This window comes from Dermochelys coriacea, chromosome 3, assembly GCF_009764565.3.
Source record: "Dermochelys coriacea isolate rDerCor1 chromosome 3, rDerCor1.pri.v4, whole genome shotgun sequence".
Classification (NCBI taxonomy): domain Eukaryota; kingdom Metazoa; phylum Chordata; order Testudines; family Dermochelyidae; genus Dermochelys; species Dermochelys coriacea.
Genome location: NC_050070.1, coordinates 875722 through 895750, shown reverse-complemented (window position 1 = coordinate 895750; position 20029 = coordinate 875722). Strand labels below are relative to the sequence as shown.

The window sequence follows — 20029 nt, the reverse complement described above, 5'->3', positions numbered from 1 at the left end:
TTGTTACAGACAGACTTGCTGACAGGTATTTTGAAATAAATAACCAAAAATAATTTAAACTGGTGTGATTATATTGTGTTATTTTGACAAATAAAATATGCAGAATTTAAATATATTATGTACAGAATTTTCAATTTTTTTTGGCACAGAATTCCCTCAGTACTAATAGACTCATTGATTCCCAGGCCAGAAGGGACCACTGCAACCATCTCGTCTGACCTCCTGCATAACACAGGCCAGAGCCTTTCCCCACTAGAATTCCCAGAGCAGAGCTTTGAGGAAGACATCCCATTGTGACTGAAAAACGTCCAGCAATGGAAAATCCACAACTCCTGGTAAATTGTCCCAATGGCTAATTATTCACCATTAAAAATGTACGTTATTTTCAGCCTGAATTCATCTAGCTTTAACTTCCAGCCACGGGCATTAGACCTTTCTTTGCTAGACTGAAGCACCCATTATAAAATATTTTTTCCCCATTTAGGTACTTACAGACTGGGCTCAAGTCACCAGAGCATCAAGATGCTCCCGCTTGGTGGCAAACAACCCCTCAATGTTCAGCTGGAGGACCATAAGTGCCAGACCTATGACTAGAAAAATCATCGTCCAAAACCTGTTTGACCGATTGACCGAGATTCGGGGTAATCCTCAAATTCAATCTGCTCGTTGGATCATCTGTTTCTCCAGACAAGCTGCCGGTGGATACTTACAGGGAACGCATCGTGAACGCTGATCCATTGCCCCTGTAACAGGACTGGCACCCACCTCTCGTGGACAGCCCCCTTTCTCTTGGTTGCGTGTGAGCCGGCTTTACTTTCCATTCTTACACTGGGACGGCACCCGCCCCTCACGATCACTCCCTGGCTGATAGTTCTCTCAGTGGGTCTTCAGCAGCTCAGCCCTCCGGCCGAGCTGCATACGCTGCTCCCCCTTCCAGGGTATACTGAGTTCTTATCTCGGTCCTGAGTTCTTATCTCAGCCCTGGCATGGGGCCATAGGTCTAAGGTTTCTGCCAGAGGCACGGCCTTCTTCAACTGCCCAGCCGGGCCCCAACTCAGTACCCCCAGCTGGTGGTGTTTCAGCAGGCCCGCCTGGGCTGTCTGCAACCAGACCAGCAGGCCCCATCTCAGTATCCTCAGTGGCCTGGCCAGGTTCTGTGCTCAGCCCCCCGGGCTCAGCCTGCCTGCACTGACACCTTCTGCTGCTCTTCCTGCCAGCCAGGCACCCGGTCTTCAGCAGCCTTCCCTAGGCTTCAGTCCTGGCTGCAGTGAACTGCTTATGCTGTTCTAGCCAGCCAAGCACCTAGTCCTCTCTTCTCAAGATCCACCCAGCAATAAAGGCTCTGCTCTGCTGATAGCCTTTTATCCGACTCTTCTGGCCCCTTATTGGTCGGTCCAGCAGCTCCTCTGATTGGCCACGCCTCTGCAGCCGCTCTAGGCTGCCTGGAGGACTCCTCGCTGCTCTATTCTGGGGCAGAGTGACACAAGGCCTCCAGCAGGGGTCCCAGACCGAAGTCCACCCTGCCACAGTCCCCCTCACATATTGCGACATTCTTACAAAAACAGCAACTATGGTCAAAACACACAACCACCTGCTCAGAAACCTGGCCGGACGCCATGGGGCGCCAGTGCCCAAACATTACACACCTTAGCCTTGGCACTCATTGGCGGAGCACTGCGCTCCAGTCTGGGCTCGCTCGTCTCACACAAGGATAATCAACGTACAACTTAATTCCACCCTGCGTCTTATTTTGGGCACACTCAAATCTACTCCTCAGTCATGGTTAGCCGTTCTCTCCACTATTGCTCCACCCAGTGTTCGCAGAGAGAAAAGCACAGCAAAGCTTGTGATAAAAAGTGTGATATGCCACATCTACCGTTAACTAAAGGCTTGTTTAATCCACCACATGGTCATCTACCCTCACAGCGCCTGCTGTGGGTAAGTTTACCGAACGAGGGATTTACGGTATAGGACACGCGGAAAGCTTCATGGTTCACAGAGAAAGTGACAAACAATTAGCTTGTCTCTGACCCCACTCAGCGTCAACCTGGGTTTGATTTACCACAAAGGCAATGGAGCCGTCTCAACTGCTTTCGTACCGGATGTGGAATTTGTGCTGCAGTGGAATTTCGGTGGTATTTTAGAGACAGTCACTATGTCAGCAAGGGCAGCCACAAACTCTGACACACATTGTTGAGGACTTCAAAATGACTCAACTTCCTGGAGTCTTCAAACATTGTCCATAAGGACATTGTGGCTTGGCTTGATCAGAGTGCATACGCCAAATAAATAAGTAAATAAATCAAGTTACTCCTTAGCTTTCCCTTAAGGTAAATAGATTGAGCTCTTTGAGTCTACCGCTATAAGTTTTGTAATCCTTTAATCATTCTTGGGACTCTTCTCAGACTCCTCTCCAATTTATCAACATCCTTCCTGAACTGTGGGAACCAGAGCTGGACACAGGATCCCAGCAGCAGTCGCACCAGTGCCAAACAGAGGTACAATAACCTCTCTGCTCTGACTCGAGATTCCCGTTTACACTCCCAGGTTGGTATTAGCCCTTTTGGACACAGTGTTACACTGGGAGCTCATGTCCTGCTGTTTGTCCACCACGACACCCAGGGTAGAGTCCCTCAGCCTGTAAGTCTAGCCTGCATCCTTTGTTCCTAGTTGTACATTTACCCATATTCAAATGTACACTGCTTGCTTGTGCCCTGTGTCCCCAGGGATCCAGATCACGCTGTGTCACTAACTTGTTCATTATTCTCCAATCTTTGGGTGAACTGAAAACTTTACCAGTGTTTGGGTTTGTTTTATTCCAGATCATTGATAAAACTGTTAAATAGCATAGGGCCAAGACCCCATCCCTATGGGACCCCACTGGAAACAAACCCACTTGATAATGAGAATCCCCATTTACAATTACCTTTTGAGACCTACCAGTTAGCCAGTTTTTAATCCATTTTATTGTTCTAGCTTTTTAATCAAAATGTTGGGTGTACCAAGTCAAATGTAGACACTAAGTGAGGTGTCTACACTGACGCTGCGCTGCTCTAACTACGTCGGCAAAAGCTCTATGCCTCTCGTCACGGTGGTTTTATGATGTCAGCGTAGCAGGGGAGTTCCATGGGCGGAGATGCAGTACAGTGTATACTCCTCCACTGTTTTGTCATGAAACTGTGTAGTGTAGACAAGGCCTTAGAGAAGTTGAGTATGTTATGTCAACACTATTACCTTGCCATCTCATCAAAAAAACAGATCCTGTCAAACTTGATATGTTTCCCATAAACCTGTGAGGATTGTCATTAATTATACCAGCATCTTTTAATTCTTTATTAACCAAGTTCCGTATCAGCTGCTCTATTTGTCACGCCTCCCCTGGCTTGGTGCTACACCCCCAGCTTCGGAACAGTCTCTTGGAGGAACTCTTCAGTGGGCCAGACCCCCCAGCAGGTCCCACTCTTTCTTCAGGGCAGGCCATGCAGCCTCACCGCCTCCTGAGACTGGACTTCCCTAGCTCTAGCACTTCCTACTTTTGGGTCCAAAGGCACTGGCCAGTAGCCTTTGGTGAGATCCGTGGTAGTGAGGTACCAGGTCCCCCCCCTCTCCCCCCGCAACTTGTCAAGGGTCTCATCAGTCCTAGGAATGGGGTAGACATTGGACACAGTAATGGCATTGAACTTCCGAGAGTCCACACAGAACCAGGTCGACCCGTCCTTCTTGGGGAGCAGCACCACGGGCGAGGCCTAGGGGCTGGAGGACAGCTAGGTCACCCCTTAAGCCAGCATGTCCTTGCCCTCTCTCTGCAGGCCTGGGCTGGTTTCCTGTCTGCAGCAGACACCAAGTAATGCCCAGCATGTGCTGTATCTGTTCGCCCTTGGCACCAAAGACATTCAAGAGACTTTTCCTTTGCATTGTCAGTGACTCACAAACAGGTAACAGAGTGCCCCTCCACCTCCTCTTGTGCCCACTCTTCTCACAAATGTTACACTGCCCTTACATTTTGCCTTTCCCCAAGTCCCACATCTGGGACCCCCACTGGTTCATTTCCCAGGATCCAGGCTTAGCCTCGTCCCCTTTGGGTTTCTTTTCATACCCAGATCCACTGGTCACAAACTCATCTGCCAACCAGCCTGCATGGCGCAGCTCCTTTGGCTTCCCATTAGCCCCAGGTTCAGCTCACGGGACAGATCCTGGCATTGCTCAAACCCGAGCAGCTTGTAAAAACGTGTGTGGAGAGATTCTCCCATTGGGATGGTAGCTTCCATGTACATCAATCCCTTGGGCATTGCACATGCCAAAACCTTGTCCTGTGAGTATCCACACCATCCATCTGGCTGTGCACCTCTATCGCCCAGGGATCGGGCGAGGGGGTGAGACAGTTGGGCCAGTCCACAGGATGGACCAGGCTCAAAGCGCAGCCTTCTCAAAGGCCAAAGTCTGTACCACCCTCCCTTAAACTGGGCACTTCGTACACCGTAGGTTCCCATGGACTCTCCCCACTCACCTCTCAAGGGGACCTCGGGCTCCTCCACATGCTGGGGCTGCTTTTCCTGGTACATCCATTGTCTCAGTCAGCTCCCTGTCCTGTGAGCTCTGCTGGGCTCCCTCCCTCCCTCCGCTGCAGCTCCAGAGACGGGAATTGGGCACGAGGATGCCCTGCTGCTGCCTTCATTGCCCTTGGGCTCTCTCAGAGCCCTGCCTGGGTCTGACCAGCCTTCTCCAGCCGCACAACCAGCTGCGCCTTGCTTCACTTCCCCCGCTCCCTGCACACCTCCACCACGCTCTTCCTAGGGAGGGGGTGTCACAGACTCACAGGGTCAGGGCTCGGGCCCCAACCCAGGAACAGTCTCAAGGAGGAACCCTTCAGTGGGCCAGAGCCCCCGGGGTCTCACTGTTCCCCACGGGTGAGCCTCAGCCCATAGCTCTGCCCAGCAAGTCCCACTAAGCCAGACACCTGGGAGAGACTCGGCCACTCCGCAGGGACCCCTGAGCCCACCAGTACCTGCAGAGACACCAGGCAACCTTTCCCCCAGAGCAGGTCTCGGTCCCGGGGCGCGGCATGGGGAGCCCTCAGGTTAAGAGACAATCCAGCCAGCCAAGCTGCTGCGGGCTCCACTTTCGCTCCCTCCCGCACCTCGTCTGTCTGTCCATCCCAGGCAGCCCCAGGTCTCACCAAAGGCCAGCTCCTGTCCCAGCCTCGGGTTCCTTCCCACCGAGCCCTGCAGAGTCCCCAGCCCCACCTGTTGGAGCCTGTTCAGTACTGGAGGCTCCCACTGTCTGGCTGGATCCCCCTTGAGCTGAGACAGGGTCAACCTGGCCTTAACACCCCGACAGGCCTGTGACACCCCTCCTGCTCTGCCCTAGGAGCATTTAACCCCCCGGCCCCTGTGGGGCAGCAGCCTCCTGCCCAGGAAGTCTCGCCGGGCTTGGCCTTCAGGAAAGCATTGCAAGAAATTCCCACTTTGTTGCAGGGGGCTGGCATGGTGCCGTTGAGGAACTGGGGACCCAAGGTTGGCGTGGCGCCACTGGGGGCTGGCCTCATGGGGGAGCACCAGGGGCTGATGCGGTACCATTGAATGGGGCCCAGCTGCGTGGGGGGGGAGGATGGCTGTAGGGTGAAGGTTGAGCCACCTGGCAGAGAGAAAGGCCAACCAGCCTGCCCTATGGGTCAGGGGAGGGGCTCCCTCCTGTGTGACACAGAGCTGCCCTGGTTAAAGGGCTGGGTCAGCACCTGGCCCCAGAGCTGGGCAGTTCCTGCCTGGTCTCTGTTACCAGCATGTGAAACTGGCTGGCCCCTCCCCCAGAGCACAGCCCCATAGCACCTCTGCCCCATGCAATGGCAGGCGTAGCACCAGCCGTGGCGCTGGAGAACAGGCGGGATGCGATGCCCCTGCCCAGCCACACTCTGGCACCCCCACCCGCCAGCTGACTCCAGCCCACAGGACAGGAGAGAGGGCAGCCTACACAGACAATTAACCCTTGACACACCAAGCAGGCTCTGTTTACACTGCAACCCCTGAAGCCTTCTGTGGTCTGTGGCCCAGCAGCCTAGACCCACTGCCCCCTCCCGCCGCAGCGCCCCCGAGGGAGGGCAGCCGGAGGCAGCTGGGGGACAAGCATTGGTGGCTCCAACTCACAGAGACTCCCTTGGGAGCAGAGGCCTGGGCCAGCGTCTTCCCCAGGTGAATCTCCATGCCGGGGAGGAAGCTGGACTTGGGGGCGGGGGTGCACCAACCTCCAGAGCAGTTGCAGTGCAGGGAGCAGCTTCCGGCTGCTAGCCTAGAGGGGGAAGGGTGTTATTCCAATGGCCTGTTACCCTCCCCATGGCCCATTCAGCCTCTAGGGCAAGGCACAGAACCCTGCCCCTGCTCCGCCCGGCTCCCAGGGAGGTGGCCTCAGGCAACAGCCACTGAGGCCCAGTCGTGTCCCTTCCCCTCTCTGGTCCCTCACTGTCTAGCTGACAGCCCCTGTAGGGAAGCAGGAAAGGCCCCCGCCCAGCTGTGCAGACCCAGTTGTGACCATGCACCCTTTGCTGACTCTGGACACGCAGCAATGCGACAGCACTAGGCCCACTGGGGTCCCCCGGGTGTTGGGGACAGTCCTGGAGCACAGGCGAGAGGAGACGCGCACAGACTGGCTCTGGACACGCTTCCGAAAAGAGAACCTGGAGCAAGGCTGGGCAGGGAGCTGGCTGCACAAGTGCAAGTCATGGACTCAGAGCAGTGCTGGCAGGGCAAAGACCACAGCGAGAGACAAGCCCGCAGCAGCCTTTAATGGTGCCATCAAGGCCAGACAACAGGTTCCTTTACTCCCCTGACACACCGCTCCAGTGGGCCCCAGCAGGGACACCAACGAGGCTCAGACACAGTGACTGAGGCTCTGCCTGGAGGCCAGGACAGGAGCACTGGGGGAGGGGGTGCTACCCCCAGAGGGGCAGCAGGCCACAGAGCAAGCAGGCAGTGAGTGTGCTGCCTGCCAGGACCACGACCTGCCTAGAGAGCTGTGTTTGGCACCCGACACAGGGAAGGGACAGGGCCCTGGAAGCAGCAGGGTGCCTGGCAGGCTCAGCCTGCAGCTGCCCCATCTCCATGGGCTAGTTACAGTGGGGTTGGTCTCATTTGCCTCCAGGCTGCGCGGCTGGGGCACAGATGTGTGCTTCTCAGGCCAGGACCCAGAGGGCAGCGCCCAGCCCAAGGCCCTGCGAGTTCAGGGTCCGCACAGCTGTAAACACTGGGTTCGGGGGGGGGAGGGTCCCGGCTGGGGAGAAGCCAGGCGGGTGCTGGTGCTGCTGGTGAGTGATTGGCTGAGGGAGGGAGGGGGGCTGTGCAGCAATGCAGGGGGTGTGCCCAGGGGTTTCCAGTCTCAGGTTCCTGGTGCAGCAATGCCAGCACAGGGAGCCTGGCCCGTCAGCAGGCTGCAGCAGCTGGAGAAGTCACAGCACAAGGAGCCTTGGGCAGGCGCGAGTCCTTGCAGTGCCCGGGCAGAGGCTCAAACGGCCTCCCCACAGGCGTTGGCCAGTTTACCTGAGATTCGAGCCGCAGCCAGGTGGCCTGGCTGTGCCCAGCGCAGGGGGCAGGAACCCCGGGCAGTGGCAGTTCCAGTGGAGTTCCCACCCAAAGTCCAGGCAAGGGGACAGGCAGTCGGCAGGTCAAGGCAGGCCTCATGCGTCAGTCCTCAGGCTGGCGTCTGGCAGCGGCTCCTCTCCCACTGCTGCAGGCAGGGGCTGCACCACAATGGGTGTCTGGGTATCTGAGGAGCAACAGGCTCAGTGAGGGGCAGGGCATGCATCTCAGAGCCCCACTGCCACCGGGATCCCCCCCAGCCCCAAAACAGGCTGCCTGCTTGGCACAGAACCCGGCAGCCAGAGGGATGGGAGCTCAGGGCTCAGGCCAGCTGCTCCAGGGCCCGAGAAAAAACCCAAAAGCAGAGGATGAAGGCCCCAGGGAGGTAAGAGCCACGGAGCAGGGTGTGGACCTGGCCAGCCCAAATGGCTATTATTGGCCCACCATTGTGGGCAAAGATGGTGGGGCACTGACAGCCAGGGCTGGGCTCGCCACGGGGAGCTGGCGGGGGAGCCCAGGCTGGGAGGGCCAGGAGGAGGAGGGGGCTGGGGGAAGCCCAGGCTGGGCCAGCCAGTGGGAACTGTGGGAGCCCGGGCTGGGCAGGCCAGGGGGAAGCGGGGGGGAGACTGGGCTGGGGAGCTGGGAGCAGAGGGTGGGTTGGGGGTGACAAGTGCTCCTCTGGCTCACTGGAAGGCTCCTCCAGGGGGCTGGTGAAAGTCAGGATGTACCACAAATCCTGAGGGTCCGTGACAAAGGGCCACCAACAGCAGGCACCAGAGGGGCAGGGCCGCAAGTGTGGGGATGCCAGGAGCACCCCATCAGCCGACAGGCATAGCAGCTGTGCCCAACTCCCTGCTGTCTCCCTCCACGCCTGCCTGGGGCCCCGGGGACACACAGGTGGGGGAGGCTGTGGCAGTGCAGGGTCTGGGGGACGCAAGGCTGGCGAGTGCTGGGGCAAGTCAGAATGGTCCCTTCTGACCTTAGTATCTATGAAACTAAGTCCCAGGGTGGCCTTGCCCCAAGCATGGGAAGACAATTGCCTTGTGCTGGGCCCCCCCTCCTGGCCACTCAAAGCACTGTTACTAGGCCTCCTGGACATCAGCCCCCCCGCCCCCACATGCAGGGGCCAACAGCAGGGAGGGCTCAGCCCCATCCCAGAGGGCAGGGCCCCCCCAATTGCAATGAGTAGGAGCAAGAGCAGGACTGGGCCTGCCAGGTGGTGCAGCAGGGCAGGCCCCAGGGTTGCTCAGCTCCCTCAGGGCGCCTGGATCCAGGCTGTTGCCTGCTTTGCCCTGCACCCTGCCCACACAGGCCCGCACCGTGGGAGGGACTGACCTCAGGCTGCTCCCACATGGGCTGCTGTGTCCCTCCCTGCAGGGGGCAGGACGGCACAATCCTCCCCAACCCCCCCGAGCACTAGGGCCCAGCACTGCCTGCCCCTGCCCCTTCTGCAGGCACCTGGCACAGACTGCCCCAGCCCAGAGGGGACCCCAGGGTGTCAGGCTGACCCCACTTTCCTCCATTCACAGCACAGGCACTGCGGGTCTCCCCTCCCTGGTGACAGCTGCCGGGGTGGGCTGAGCCGAGCCAAGCCAGCCACAGGCTCGTGGGGCAGGGCGGGCGAGAGACTTGCCCAGAGTACGCAGCAAGCCGTGGCAGAGCTGGGACCCTGGGCCGGAGCCCAGTACAGCCCCCTCCTCTAGCTCCTGCTGTCACCTGCCCAGCCACCCCCTTCAAAACCCACTGACTGCCCCGTGCTGCCCACCCCCGGTGCTGGCCATGTGCCTGCAGCCTCAGGGCCCCCCCAACCCCCGCCACCTCCGGCTCAACCGCCCTCCTGCCCGCTGAGAGCGCAGCTCAGGCCAAGGGCACGCCAGGGGCCGAGCCGGCTCCCCCCACAGCAGGGCAGCGCCTCTCCTCACCTTCGGCCTCAGCTTGGACTCGCGCCTCCAGGCCCTCGGGGTCGAGGCCCTTGCAGGAGTCCGCGCCCTCGGGCGGGCGGCTCTTTCCGCAGCAGCAGCAGCAGCAGCAGCAGCAGCAGCAGCAGGTGGAGATGCCGCAGCACACGGCCAAGGCCTGCATGGGAAGGAGCAGCCAGGGCATGGAATCCGTGGGCTGCGACGGGTCCCCGAGCCCAGTGCCCCGCGCCGAGGCAGGGCCAAGGCTTGCCCGACCAGCCTGCTCTGGGAACCCTCCAGCGACGGGGATTCCACAGCCTCCCCGGACAATTCGCTCCACTGCTTCACCACCCGGACCAGACGCTTTCCCTGGAGTCCAGCCTACGCTGCCCTTGCTGCAATTCAAGCCCATTGCTTCTTTGGGGCTAAGGAAGATAATTTACCTCCCTCCTCTTTGCAAAAACCGTTTGTGCAGCTGAAGACTTATCTCTCCCCCCCACCCACCCCCATCTTCTCTTCGCCACACTAAACAAACCCGTTTTTCAGTTCTCCCTGGAAGGTCACGTTTTCCAGACTTTTAACCTTTTTTTTTATTGATCTTCCCTGGACTTTCTCCAATTTGTCCACATCTTTCCTGAATTGTGGCGCCCAGAACTGGACACAATACTCCAGCTGAGGCCTAATCAGCGTGGAGTAGAGAAGAATTAATTCTCCTGTCTTGCTTCCAATGCTCCTGCTAATACATCCCAGAATGATGTTTGCTTTTTTTGCAACACTGTTACGCTGTTCACTCATATTTAGTTTGTGTCCACTATGACCCCCAGATCCCTTTCCACAGTACTCCTTCCTAGGCCGTCATTTCCCACTTTGTATGTGTGCAACTGATTGTTCCTTCCCGAAGTGGAGTACTTTGCATTTGTCCTTGTTGAATTTTATCCTATTTACTGCATACCATTTCTCCAGTTTGTCCAGATCAGTTTGAATTTTAATCCTGTCCTCCAAATCACTTGCAACCCCTCCCAGCTTGATATCGTCTGCAAACATTGTAAGTGTACTCTCTGTGCCATTATCTAAACCACTGATGAAGTAGCCCTATGAAATAGCCCTATGAAGTAGCCCGAATAGAAGTAGCCCTATGATAGATCCCTGCAGGACCCCACTTGTTATGCCCTCTAGCTTGACTGTGAACCACCAATAACTACACTCTGGGAACAGTTTTGCACCCACCTTACAGTAGGTTCATCTAGGTTACATTTCCCTAGTTTGTTTATGAGACAGTCACTTGAGACAGGTTTCAGAGTAGCAGCTGTGTTAGTCTGTAACCACAAAAAGAACAGGAGGACTTGTGGCACCTTAGAAACTAAAATTTATTTGAGCATAAGTTTTCGTGAGCTACAGCTCACTGCATGGGATGCATCTGATGAAGTGAGCTGTAACTCACGAAAGCTTATGCTCAAATAAACTTGTTAGTCTCTATGGTGCCACAAGTACTCCTGTTCTTTTCACTTGAGACAGTATCATATCTCAACATCAGTAAGGCTTTTATCACCACTTCCCCCATCCACAAGGCTTGTTACCCTGTCAAAGGAGGATATTAGGTTGGTTTGACAAGATTTGCTCGACGCTGTGCTGTTCAACTAAAACCTCTCCAACGCATCATCAAGGATCTACAACCTATCCTGAAGGACGACCCATCACTCTCACAGATCTTGGGAGACAGACCAGTCCTTGCTTACAGACAGCCCCCCAATCTGAAGCAAATACTCACCAGCAACCACACACCACACAACAGAACCACTAACCCAGGAACCTATCCTTGCAACAAAGCCCGTTGCCAACTCTGTCCACATATCTATTCAGGGGACACCATCATAGGGCCTAATCACATCAGCCACACTATCAGAGGCTCATTCACCTGCGCATTTACCAATGTGATATATGCCATCATGTGCCAGCAATGCCCCCTGCCATGTACATTGGTCAAATTGGACATTCTCTATGTAAAAGAATAAATGGACACAAATCAGACGTCAAGAATTATAACATTCAAAAAACCAGTTGGAGAACACTTCAGTCTCTCTGGTCACTCGATCACAGACCTAAGAGTGGCTATACTTCAACAAAAAAACTTCAAAAACAGACTCCAACGAGAGACTGCTGAATTGGAATTGATTTGCAAACTGGATACAATTAACTTAGGCTTGAATAGAGACTGGGAGTGGATGAGTCATTACACAAAGTAAAACTATTTCCCCATGTTATTTCTCCCTCCCACCCCACCCCCCACTGTTCCTCTGATATTCTTGTTAACTGCTGGAATTAGCCTACCTTGCTTGTCACCATGAAAGGTTTTCCTCCCCCCCCCCCCCCGCTGGTGATGGCTTATCTTAAGTGATCACTCTCCTTACAGTGTGTATGATAAACCCATTGTTTCATGTTCTCTGTGTGTGTATATCAATCTCCCCTGTTTTTTCCACCGAATGCATCCGATGAAGTGAGCTGTAGCTCACGAAAGCTTATGCTCTAATAAATTTGTTAGTCTCTAAGGTGACACAAGTACTCCTTTTCTTTTTGCGAATACAGACTAACACGGCTGCTACTCTGAAACTGTGCTGTTCACTGTTTCTTATCACCTTCTCATCTTGCAAGTCTTTACAAATACATTGTTTGAGTATTTGCTCCATTATCTTTCCCAGGTACCAAAGTTAAACTGACTGGTCTGTAATCCCCTGGTTTGTCTTTATCCCCTTTAGTGATAAGGGCTATATTTGCCCTTTGCCAGTCCTCTAGGATCTCTCCCGGCCTCCAGGAGTTCTCAAAGATAATCACTAATGGCCCAGAGATCTCTTCAGCCAGTTCCTTAAGTATTCTAGGATGTATTTCATCAGACCCTGCCGACTTGGAGACACCTAACTTGTCTATGTAATTCTTGTTCTTTCCTTAGTTTAACCTCAGATCCTGCCCCATTTACACCAACGTTCAGACTGACTGTGAATTCCCACCTCGGCCACAATGGGTGGCTCAGGGCCTGGGTACTGCACACACCTCCGTTATACCCAGAGCCCAGGAGACCTCTCCACGTCACACCACCTGGCAGCCTGAGCCACATGGCTGGGGCAGCCAGCACTGGGAGTGCCCCGGAGGAGCCTGACAGGCGCAGAGAATGGGTGGGAGGGGGCTGTGCCCAGCAGGCAGTGGGCACTCACCTTGAACCACCACTTGGACATGAGGAAGTAGTACTTGATGCTCTCCTCGCCAAACTGCTCAGCCACGTAGAGCCCCATAGAGCCATATTCGTCGTAGATCTTCCGCTTGTTCTCATCGTTCAGTGTCGCATTCGCATTGTTGATCTCCTTGAACTTCTCCACTGCCTCGGGATTCTCAGGGTTCTTATCCGGGTGGTACTTCAGGGCTAGTTTCCTGCATGGTGCAGGGAAGCGGCAGGGCTGAGGAGACGTCCCAAGTCACCCCCAAGATCTCAGGGAGGCACCAGAGAATCCTCCCTCCCTTTTCCCTGGGAGGCCCTCAGCTACTTGGTATGACCCTACCCCATGCTGGGGGCAGGAGAACTCTTGGGAGAGAATGGTGTGATCTCTCCCTCACAGGAGTTCCAGGGTGCGCATGCCTCTCCAGACCCAGGGCCAGAGCCAAGCACGCGCGCAGAGGCACTGGCCTGCATGGCTGGCTGGGCTCTCCCTGCCCTAGCACATCCGGCAGCAGAGGTGCAGCCACAAGGGGCCCGTGGGAGAGGCTGGGGTCGCTGGGCCCAGCAGGTGGGCTCCCTACCTGTACGCCTTCTTGATCTCCTCTGAAGAAGCCCCCTTCTCCAGGCCCAGGACTCTGTACAAACTCTCCCCAGCCCGGGACATTTTCCGCTGGGGTCGGCCAGGTTCCGCCATGTTGCTCTGTATTGGAGGGGGAATGGGGGGTGAGAGTCACCATGCCCACACCCTGCAAGCTGCAGTCACCACTTTGTGGGGCAGGACCAGTGAGGACAAGGGGAGCTGGGTGCAAGGGCTGGCACAACAGCTATTCCAGCTCCCCAGAGCAAGCAGCGGGGCCTGTGCTGGCCAGGATCCTGTCACCCACTGCAGGGCAATCTCCTCATGGCAATCCAAGCAGCTGTGTGTGCTGGGAAGGGGGGCACAGCTGCCCAGGGGATCCCCCTCCCATCACAGGGCCCGCTCAGCAGAGCCCCCGGGGTGATTATGGAACCATGCAGAAGCCAGCTCCCCAGCAGAGGGCCAAGCCCAGGGCTCCCACGCTACAGCCAGCGCTCACAATACCAGCGAGGAAGCAGGGAACAGCAGGTTTCCAGCAGGCCCTGCACCCCCGACCGGGCCTGGGGCTCCCACCAGCAAGGAGGGAAGACCAGGCCAGCAATGCCTACAGCTCCCTCCATACCAAACCTCCCCATCTCCATACCACACGCAGCCCTGGACACCAGAGACAAGGCCACACCAGTACCACAGGCCCCCAGCAGCCTGGGGCAAGCCTGCCACCATCACTGCCCCTTGGCCTGGGGCACCAATGCCCTTGGGGCAGGCCCAACACACTGTGGGCATACCGCTCTGCCCCCTCCTGGCCACAGGGCCCACAAACCAGGGACCAGAGTACTCCCAGATAAATGCCAGTGCAGTCGGCCCCATTCCCAGCCATGCACCCACAAGGAGGGGGCTAACTGCAGAGACATTGAAGGCGTGCACCTCCCCACACAGACACCCCCAAAGCCTCTCTCTGCGGCTTGTCAGAACTCTGGGCTTCTCTCACCCTGCAAGCTCCCCTGCCCCACCCCCAGAAAGGGCCCGAGACCAGAGCAGAAGGACAGGGACCAGGACACAGCACTTACCAAGCCAGGAGCGTGAATCCAGGCTCATCCGGCAGCAGGAATGAGGAAGTGAAACAAGGCAGTGCAAGAACTGGCCAGACAAGGAGGAGAGACAGAGAGACCCGAGGGGGGGGGCACAGACAGCCCAGCAACCAGCCTGCCCACTGCCAGCCCCCACCTGGCCGTGACCCAAGGGGGGGGGGACACAGACAGCCCAGCAACCAGCCTGCCCACTGCCAGCACCCACCTGCCCGTGACCCAAGGGGGGGGACACAGACAGCCCAGCAACCAGCCTGCCCACTGCTAGCACCCACCTGCCTGTGACCTAAGGGGGGGACCCAGACAGCCCAGCAACCAGCCTGCCCACTGCCAGCCCCACCTGCCCGTGACCCAAGGGGGGGACACAGACAGCCCAGCAACCAGCCTGCCCACTGCCAGCCCCCACCTGCCTGTGACCCCAGGGGGGGACACAGACAGCCCAGTAACCAGCCTGCCCACTGCCAGCCCCCACCTGCCCGTGACCTAAGGGGGGGCCCAGACAGCGCAGCAACCAGCCTGCCCGCTGCCAGCGCCCCCCTGGCCGTGAGCCAAGGGGGGGCCCAGACAGCCCAGCAACCAGCCTGCCCACTGCCAGCCCCCACCTGCCCGTGTCCTAAGGGGGGGCACAGACAGCCCAGCAACCAGCCTGCCCCCTGCCAGCCCCCACCTGCCCGTGACCTAAGGGGGGGCACAGACAGCCCAGCAACCAGCCAGCCCCCTGCCAGCCCCCACCTGCCCATGACCCAAGGGGGGGGCACAGACAGCCCAGCAACCAGCCTGCCCACTGCCAGCCCCCACCTGCCCGTGACCTAAGGGGGGGACCCAGACAGCCCACCAACCAGCCTGTCCACTGCCAGCCCCCACCTGACCATGACCTAAGGGGGGGGGGCACAGACAGCCCAGCAACCAGCCTGCCCACTGCCAGCGCCCCCCTGGCCGTGACCTAAGGGGGGGGCACAGACAGCCCAGCAACCAGCCTGCCCACTGCCAGCCCCCACCTGCCCTTGACCTAAGGGGGGGGCACAGACAGCCCAGCAACCAGCCTGTCCACTGCCAGCCCCCACCTGCCCCTGACCTAAGGGGGGGGCACAGACAGCCCAGCAACCAGCCTGTCCACTGCCAGCCCCCACCTGCCCCTGACCTAAGGGGGGGGGCACAGACAGCCCAGCAACCAGCCTGCCCGCTGCCAGCCCCCACCTACCCGTGACCTAAGGGGGGGGCACAGACAGACCAGCAACCAGCCTGCCCACTGCCAGCCCCCACCTGCCCGTGACCTAAGGGGGGGGCACAGACAGCCCAGCAACCAGCCTGTCCACTGCCAGCCCCCACCTGCCCCTGACCTAAGGGGGGGGGCACAGACAGCCCAGCAACCAGCCTGCCCACTGCCAGCACCCACCTGCCCGTGACCCAAGGGGGGGACACAGACAGCCCAGCAACCAGCCTGCCCACTGCCAGCCCCCACCTGCCTGTGACCCCAGGGGGGGACACAGACAGCCCAGTAACCAGCCTGCCCACTGCCAGCCCCCACCTGCCCGTGACCTAAGGGGGGGCCCAGACAGCGCAGCAACCAGCCTGCCCGCTGCCAGCGCCCCCCTGGCCGTGAGCCAAGGGGGGGCCCAGACAGCCCAGCAACCAGCCTGCCCACTGCCAGCCCCCACCTGCCCGTGACCTAAGGGGGGGCACAGACAGCCCAGCAACCAGCCAGCCCCCTGCCAGCCCCCACCTGCCCATGACCCAAGGGGGGGGCACAGACAGCCCAGCAACCAGCCTGCCCACTGCCAGCCCCCACCTGCCCGTGACCTAAGGGGGGGACCCAGACAGCCCACCAACCAGCCTGTCCACTGCCAGCCCCCACCTGACCATGACCTAAGGGGGGGGGGCACAGACAGCCCAGCAACCAGCCTGCCCACTGCCAGCGCCCCCCTGGCCGTGACCTAAGGGGGGGGGCACAGACAGCCCAGCAACCAGCCTGCCCACTGCCAGCCCCCACCTGCCCTTGACCTAAGGGGGGGGCACAGACAGCCCAGCAACCAGCCTGTCCACTGCCAGCCCCCACCTGCCCCTGACCTAAGGGGGGGGCACAGACAGCCCAGCAACCAGCCTGTCCACTGCCAGCCCCCACCTGCCCCTGACCTAAGGGGGGGGGCACAGACAGCCCAGCAACCAGCCTGCCCGCTGCCAGCCCCCACCTACCCGTGACCTAAGGGGGGGCACAGACAGACCAGCAACCAGCCTGCCCACTGCCAGCCCCCACCTGCCCGTGACCTAAGGGGGGGGCACAGACAGCCCAGTAACCAGCCTGCCCACTGCCAGCCCCCACCTGCCCGTGACCTAAGGGGGGGCCCAGACAGCGCAGCAACCAGCCTGCCCGCTGCCAGCGCCCCCCTGGCCGTGAGCCAAGGGGGGGCCCAGACAGCCCAACAACCAGCCTGCCCACTGCCAGCCCCCACCTGCCTGTGTCCTAAGGGGGGGCACAGACAGCCCAGCAACCAGCCTGCCCCCTGCCAGCCCCCACCTGCCCATGACCCAAGGGGGGGGGCACAGACAGCCCAGCAACCAGCCTGCCCACTGCCAGCCCCCACCTGCCCGTGACCTAAGGGGGGGACCCAGACAGCCCAGCAACCAGCCTGTCCACTGCCAGCCCCCACCTGACCATGACCTAAGGGGGGGGGGCACAGACAGCCCAGCAACCAGCCTGCCCACTGCCAGCGCCCCCCTGGCCGTAACCTAAGGGGGGGGCACAGACAGCCCAGCAACCAGCCTGCCCACTGCCAGCCCCCACCTGCCCTTGACCTAAGGGGGGGGCACAGACAGCCCAGCAACCAGCCTGTCCACTGCCAGCCCCCACCTGCCCCTGACCTAAGGGGGGGGGCACAGACAGCCCAGCAACCAGCCTGCCCGCTGCCAGCCCCCACCTACCCGTGACCTAAGGGGGGGCACAGACAGCCCAGTAACCAGCCTGCCCACTGCCAGCCCCCACCTGCCTGTGACCCCAGGGGGGGACACAGACAGCGCAGCAACCAGCCTGCCCACTGCCAGCCCCCACCTGCCCGTGACCTAAAGGGGGGGGCCCAGACAGCCCAGCAACCAGCCTGTCCACTGCCAGCCCCCACCTGCCCCTGACCTAAGGGGGGGGGCACAGACAGCCCAGCAACCAGCCTGCCCACTGCTAGCCCCCACCTGGCCGTGACCCAAGGGGGGGACACAGACAGCCCAGTAACCAGCCTGCCCACTGCCAGCCCCCACCTGCCCGTGACCTAAGGGGGGGGCACAGACAGCCCAGCAACCAGCCTGCCCACTGCTAGCCCCCACCTGGCCATGACCCAAGGGGGGGGACACAGACAGCCCAGCAACCAGCCTGCCCACTGCCAGCCCCCACCTGCCCGTGACCCCAGGGGGGGACACAGACAGCCCAGCAACCAGCCTGCCCACTGCCAGCCCCCACCTGCCCGTGACCTAAGGGGGGGGGGCACAGACAGCCCAGCAACCAGCCTGCCCACTGCCAGCCCCCACCTGCCCGTGACCCAAGGGGGGGACCCAGACAGCCCAGCAACCAGCCTGCCAACTGCCAGCCCCCACCTGCCCGTGACCCAAGGGGGGGACACAGACAGCCCAGCAACCAGCCTGCCCACTGCCAGCCCCCACCTGCCCGTGACCTAAGGGGGGGCCCAGACAGCCCAGCAACCAGCCTGCCCACTGCTAGCCCCCACCTACCCGTGACCCAAGGGGGGGGCACAGACAGCCCAGCAACCAGCCTGCCCACTGCCAGCCCCCACCTGCCCGTGACCTAAGGGGGGGGCACAGACAGCTCAGCAACCAGCCTGCCCACTGCTAGCCCCCACCTGCCCGTGACCCAAGGGGGGGGGCACAGACAGCCCAGCAACCAGCCTGCCCACTGCCAGCCCCCACCTGCCCGTGACCTAAGGGGGGGGCACAGACAGCCCAGCAACCAGCCTGCCCACTGCCAGCCCCCACCTGCCCGTGACCTAAGGGGGGGGCACAGACAGCCCAGCAACCAGCCTGCCCACTGCTAGCCCCCACCTACCCGTGACCCAAGCGGGGGGCACAGACAGCCCAGCAACCAGCCTGCCCACTGCCAGCCCCCACCTGCCCGTGACCTAAGGGGGGGACCCAGACAGCCCAGCAACCAGCCTGCCCGCTGCCAGCGCCCCCCTGGCCGTGAGCCAAGGGGGGGCACAGACAGCCCAGCACCCACCTGCCCATGACCTAAGAGGGGGGCACAGACAGCCCAGTAACCAGCCTGCCCACTGCCAGCCCCCACCTGCCCGTGACCTAAGGGGGGGGCACAGACAGCCCAGCAACCAGCCTGCCCACTGCCAGCCCCCACCTGCCCGTGACCCAAGGGGGGGACCCAGACAGCCCAGCAACCAGCCTGCCCACTGCCAGCCCCCACCTGCCCGTGACCCAAGGGGGGGACCCAGACAGCCCAGCAACCAGCCTGCCAACTGCCAGCCCCCACCTGCCCGTGACCTAAGGGGGGGGCACAGACAGCCCAGCAACCAGCCTGCCCACTGCCAGCCCGCACCTGCCCGTGACCTAAGGGGGGGCCCAGACAGCCCAGCAACCAGCCTGCCCACTGCTAGCCCCCACCTACCCGTGACCCAATGGGGGGGCACAGACAGCCCAGCAACCAGCCTGCCCACTGCCAGCCCCCACCTGCCTGTGACCTAAGGGGGGGGCACAGACAGCCCAGCAACCAGCCTGCCCACTGCCAGCCCCCACCTGCCCGTGACCCAAGGGGGGGACCCAGACAGCCCAGCAACCAGCCTGCCCACTGCCAGCCCCCACCTGCCCGTGACCCCAGGGGGGGCACAGACAGCCCAGCAACCAGCCTGCCCACTGCCAGCCCCCACCTGCCCGTGACCCCAGGGGGGGACACAGACAGCCCAGCAACCAGCCTGCCCACTGCCAGCCCCCACCTGCCCGTGACCCCAGGGGGGGACACAGACAGCCCAGCAACCAGCCTGCCCGCTGCCAGCCCCCACCTGCCCATGACCTAAGGGGGGGGCACAGACAGCCCAGCAACCAGCCTGCCCACTGCCAGCCCCCCACCTGGCCGTGACCTAAGGGGGGGACCCAGACAGCCCAGCAACCAGCCTGCCCGCTGCCAGCCCCCACCTGCCCGTGACCTAAGGGGGGGGCACAGACAGCCCAGCAACGAGCCTGGCCGCTGCCAGCCCCCACCTGCCCATGACCTAAGGGGGGGCACAGACAGCCCAGCAACCAGCCTGCCCACTGCTAGCCCCCACCTACCCGTGACCCAAGGGGGGGGCACAGACAGCCCAGCAACCAGCCTGCCCACTGCCAGCCCCCACCTGCCCGTGACCTAAGGGGGGGACCCAGACAGCCCAGCAACCAGCCTGCCCGCTGCCAGCGCCCCCCTGGCTGTGAGCCAAGGGGGGGCACAGACAGCCCAGCACCCACCTGCCCATGACCTAAGAGGGGGGCACAGACAGCCCCAGTAACCAGCCTTGCCCACTGCCAGCCCCACCTGCCCGTGACCTAAGGGGGGGGTCACAGACAGCCCAGCAACCAGCCTGCCACTGCCAGCCCCCCCCTGCCCGTGACCCAAGGGGGGGGACCCAGACAGCCCAGCAACCATCCTGCCCACTGCCAGCCCCCACCTGGCCCGTGGACCCAAGGGGTGGGACCCAGACAGCCCCAGCACCCCTGCCCAC

The 20029-nt window shown here is 60.4% G+C and overlaps 1 protein-coding gene and 1 long non-coding RNA gene across 5 annotated transcripts; both read right to left on the bottom strand.

The window, feature by feature from the left end:
- Window positions 1–6750: 6750 nt before the first annotated feature.
- Window positions 6751–17748, bottom strand: DNAJC5G (DnaJ heat shock protein family (Hsp40) member C5 gamma). 4 transcript variants are annotated; one of them, XM_038397108.2, is made up of 6 exons: window positions 17505–17748; window positions 14313–14448; window positions 13250–13368; window positions 12670–12909; window positions 9488–9641; window positions 6751–7752 (listed from the first exon to the last, which is right to left on the bottom strand). In XM_038397108.2, exons 2-6 carry the CDS (start codon window positions 14338–14340, stop codon window positions 7664–7666), a joined length of 630 nt encoding a protein of 209 aa, XP_038253036.1. In that variant the 5' UTR covers window positions 14341–14448; window positions 17505–17748; the 3' UTR covers window positions 6751–7663. The 4 variants fall into 4 exon arrangements, with proteins under 4 accessions (XP_038253036.1, XP_043365870.1, XP_043365869.1 ...); XM_043509935.1 differs by lacking the exon at window positions 17505–17748 and adding an exon at window positions 14636–14925 and having other exon boundaries at window positions 14313–14413; XM_043509934.1 differs by lacking the exon at window positions 17505–17748 and adding an exon at window positions 14503–14597 and having other exon boundaries at window positions 14313–14413.
- A 1033-nt stretch (window positions 17749–18781) lies between these two features.
- On the bottom strand, window positions 18782–19135 carry LOC122459137. Its single transcript, XR_006279616.1, has 2 exons — window positions 19019–19135; window positions 18782–18887 (listed from the first exon to the last, which is right to left on the bottom strand). It is a non-coding gene; the product is annotated as an uncharacterized LOC122459137 (long non-coding RNA).
- Window positions 19136–20029: the final 894 nt, after the last annotated feature.